At 40.6% G+C, this 3,393-nt stretch overlaps 1 protein-coding gene across 1 annotated transcript in view; it reads left to right on the plus strand.

Moving 5' to 3' along the window:
* Positions 1 to 3,393, plus strand: part of cntn6 (contactin 6) — a gene marked incomplete at its 3' end in the record, with an annotated part of 75,124 nt that overhangs the window by 46,929 nt on the left and 24,802 nt on the right. The window contains exon 19 of the mRNA XM_008281354.1: positions 1,721 to 1,901. Within this exon, the coding sequence (XP_008279576.1) occupies positions 1,721 to 1,901 (181 nt within the window). The remainder of the gene's footprint in view (positions 1 to 1,720; positions 1,902 to 3,393) is intronic.

Below are 3,393 nucleotides of genomic sequence, written 5' to 3' on the forward strand. Positions count from 1 at the left end.
TTTTTTTTTTTTTTTTTTTAATATTTCTGTATTTCTGTTGAACCACAATTCAAAAGCAATGTGATGATTTTCATTACATTTTTATTTATTATTACTTTTGTCAATTTCAACTTATTTCAGTAACAGCTGTTTTTTTCCTTCTTTGATGGGAGGGCATGAATACATTTGAGGACGGCTGTATGGACACCGGAAAACATGGTGGTGACATCTGACAGCAAGAAGAAGAAGAGCTATCTCAAAAACAGCACGTGTAACTGCTCAATCACAATAGCACCAAGGATGGGAAATACAGCATGAATATTTCTATTTTAAATACATATTGCAGCTTAATTGTCTTACAGATGTGCAGTTTGTTTGCTTGTACAGTCCAGTCAGACTCTTACAGATGATGGGCAGATGATAAAACTTATGTGTAATGGACCCTCATGGACACATATATATGAAATCAATGAACTGGCTTTAAGTTGTGGACAGCAGCTGATTTGAATAATCGTTTAATACTGTTTGATATTATCGCTTCAACCATCCTGCTTGACCCCCTGAACTTGAGAAATTCAAAACGAGCATTAATGCAGAAAAAAAATACAGTACTTTGTAAAAGTTTGAGGCATTAAAGTAAAGCAGGAATGCTTTCAAAAACTAATGACACATATAGCTTGTATTTGTGAATCAACTCTAAAGTGCAGTGAAGAGAAAAAATAACTAAATTCAAGGTAATGTTTGTTTTGAGCACCAATTCCGCTCGGCAAAGTTGCAAAGGGTACTTATATATTACAGGCACAATCGGCAGCATCCAGTGTTTGTGCTTCCCACACACAAACATGTTTTGTATTGGCAGTACGATGCACTTTACCGCCACTGTCTCCGTAAGACTTTAAGATGCAGCAAGACAGCTTAAATCTCCTCAGATCCCTCGCTTTCATCCCCCCCTCTTTGAGCGTGTGTTTAGATTCTTAGTCGGGGTGGTATGGAAAGCTGTAAACTTCTGCTCAGGTATTTTAGGTATTTTCCCAAGTGTCTGGAAAAACTGCTATAATTAAACCGCTGGTGGAAGGGAGGGAAAAAAAACCCACCCTAGATGCATCTGTTATCAGCAGCTCCAGGCCCTGTTGCTAATCTGCCTTTCCCAAGCAAGATCCCTAAAAACCTGCGTGCAGCCAATTGAATAAGTACCTACTCTCAAACCATCTGTTTGACATTTTCCTGTCTGCTTTCCCCGTCTCGTGTTGGGGTCATAAATGATCCCCGTATGAATACAGATTCTGACAAGCTCCTTATCCTTGTACTTCTCGCTGCTGCTTTCGGTATTGCTGATTGTCAGATACAGTATCATTTGGTAGTTATGTGGGTTGGACCTTCGGTTGCCGAGTCAATAGCGCCGAGCATTGTTGTTTTTTTTTTCCTTTTTTATTGTGAGCCAGGTTTGATAGGATCACTGCTTTATTGTATGAAACACTCTGACATACGTGACCCAAACGTTCCTCCCATAGGTGTGTTTCCTTCTACAGCTGGCTCTGCTTGAATGTATAGAATAAACTATGTGAACTCTCAGAATAACACCGCACAGGATGCTCTGCTTTATAAACACAGGCTGTAAATAATTTTGACCGCAGTTGTTTTGCCAGGGCTTTACAGATATGAAAACGGTTTTTAAAAGTAAAGGCAAAGGTAGGCAATCTGCCCGGAGCTCTGTGTGTAACCTTTGTCTCGTTCGGTCCAGGTTCTCTTCTGGGAGGAAGGATCTCAGCAGAGCGACGCAGACATCGTGAGGGTTATCAACAGCACGGCTTTTCTGTCTGGCTTGAAGGGCAGCACGGTCTATCTGATCTCAGTCAGAGCCCAGAACAGCGCTGGACTTGGACCCTGCAGCCCTTCTTTTAATATCACCACCAAGAAACCACGTGAGTCCACACACAGCATGCAGACATGCGATTTGTTTGCTGAGACCAATTTATTTCTCCGACTTAATGGTCTTTCCTACAGATCTATTTTAATGCAATGCACACTTCCCATACTCTGTGCATGCTGGAAGAGTTACTGGTCTTTGTAGTCAGTCTGCCAGTCCATACTGGCCATATGGCACCAAAGGAGAAGAGAGGAGTTTGAACTCTATAAGCACACACACNATCTGCAGTGTTTTTACATTTATTTGTAGTTTTACCTCCAGATAGTCGGCACTGCACTAACGTGTATGAGCTGCATACTTTAAAAAACAGCTTCCATACAGTTTTTGTTCTCCCCCGAGAGTCGCTCCTTAGTGGCATTTTTTGTCATCCGTAACTCTGTTTGGAGCAGCTGCTTGAATGGTATGAAAGGAGCAAATCGACTGGCTGAGAGGATAATGATTCATCACCACACCTTTCAGATTATCTCCCTCTTCATCAAACCCATCATTCAACACGCCGCTTCACCTACGTGAACATAAATAGCACGAGCACTTAGATATCTCAGAGTGAATGCACAAGACCTAATTGCAGCTCCAAGTGTTGACAGACTGAGAAACTATAAAAAAAAAAAAAAGAAACGCATCAGCACACTACACATCGCTTAGCGGTTTAAATTGCAAAAGTTGTCATCGCCATCAGAGGTGTAGTTGCGTAAGAAAGTCCAGGATTAACTCGGGTTAAGACATTCTGACATGTCGCCGTAGAAGAAAAAGAAGAAGAAGAAGAAGAGGTGTAAATAAAAAGATGAACGGCTGATTTCTATCTTCACTTGCAGGGTCCTGTTATGCTGGCTCATTGTCACACTGTTACGTCTTACTGGGACACTTGAGGGCCATTTTTAATATTATTAGCAGTACTGTAAAAAGTCAAAATGTCTCCTGTGGAAAAAGAAAGGAAAGACCATTGAACACAACACTTGGCAGCTTTATTATTTTCCTACACACCCAGACTCCACTTATTTTCTGACTTGGTCTTGCCTGACATGTGATAACTTTATTTTGAAATTTGTCTCATGTAAGAGCATCAAGTACCCATAAATAAAAGTATCTCCCAGCAGATCCAACCATGGGGCATCTTTTTAGTGACCCTGTTGGTGTATCATCCACCTTGCCTATATCAATCCTTATCTCTAATGATGACTTAATTAGACTCAAACTAATGGCTTAAATGTTACTGAAACAACAATGAAGAGTTTCCTTATAGACAAATTTCATTCCCCCTTAAAATTAGTGTGTATCTTTGAGGTCTAACAAATAAATGTAATACTTTGGGATTACATTTGGAGAGCAGATTGAAGCTCGTAGTCTTCATCCATCACACCAGATATGCTTTTATTGTTGCTGCCAAATCACCGGAGTAGCACAAAAGTTTGATTCTTGTGTCTGTGTGTGATACAAACAAAACAGTCACCCACTTTCCCATAACAACATCGGCCACTAGTGACCAA

This window comes from Stegastes partitus, unplaced genomic scaffold (genome assembly GCF_000690725.1).
Source record: "Stegastes partitus isolate 25-593 unplaced genomic scaffold, Stegastes_partitus-1.0.2 Scaffold231, whole genome shotgun sequence".
In the NCBI taxonomy this organism is placed as follows: Eukaryota; Metazoa; Chordata; class Actinopteri; family Pomacentridae; genus Stegastes; species Stegastes partitus.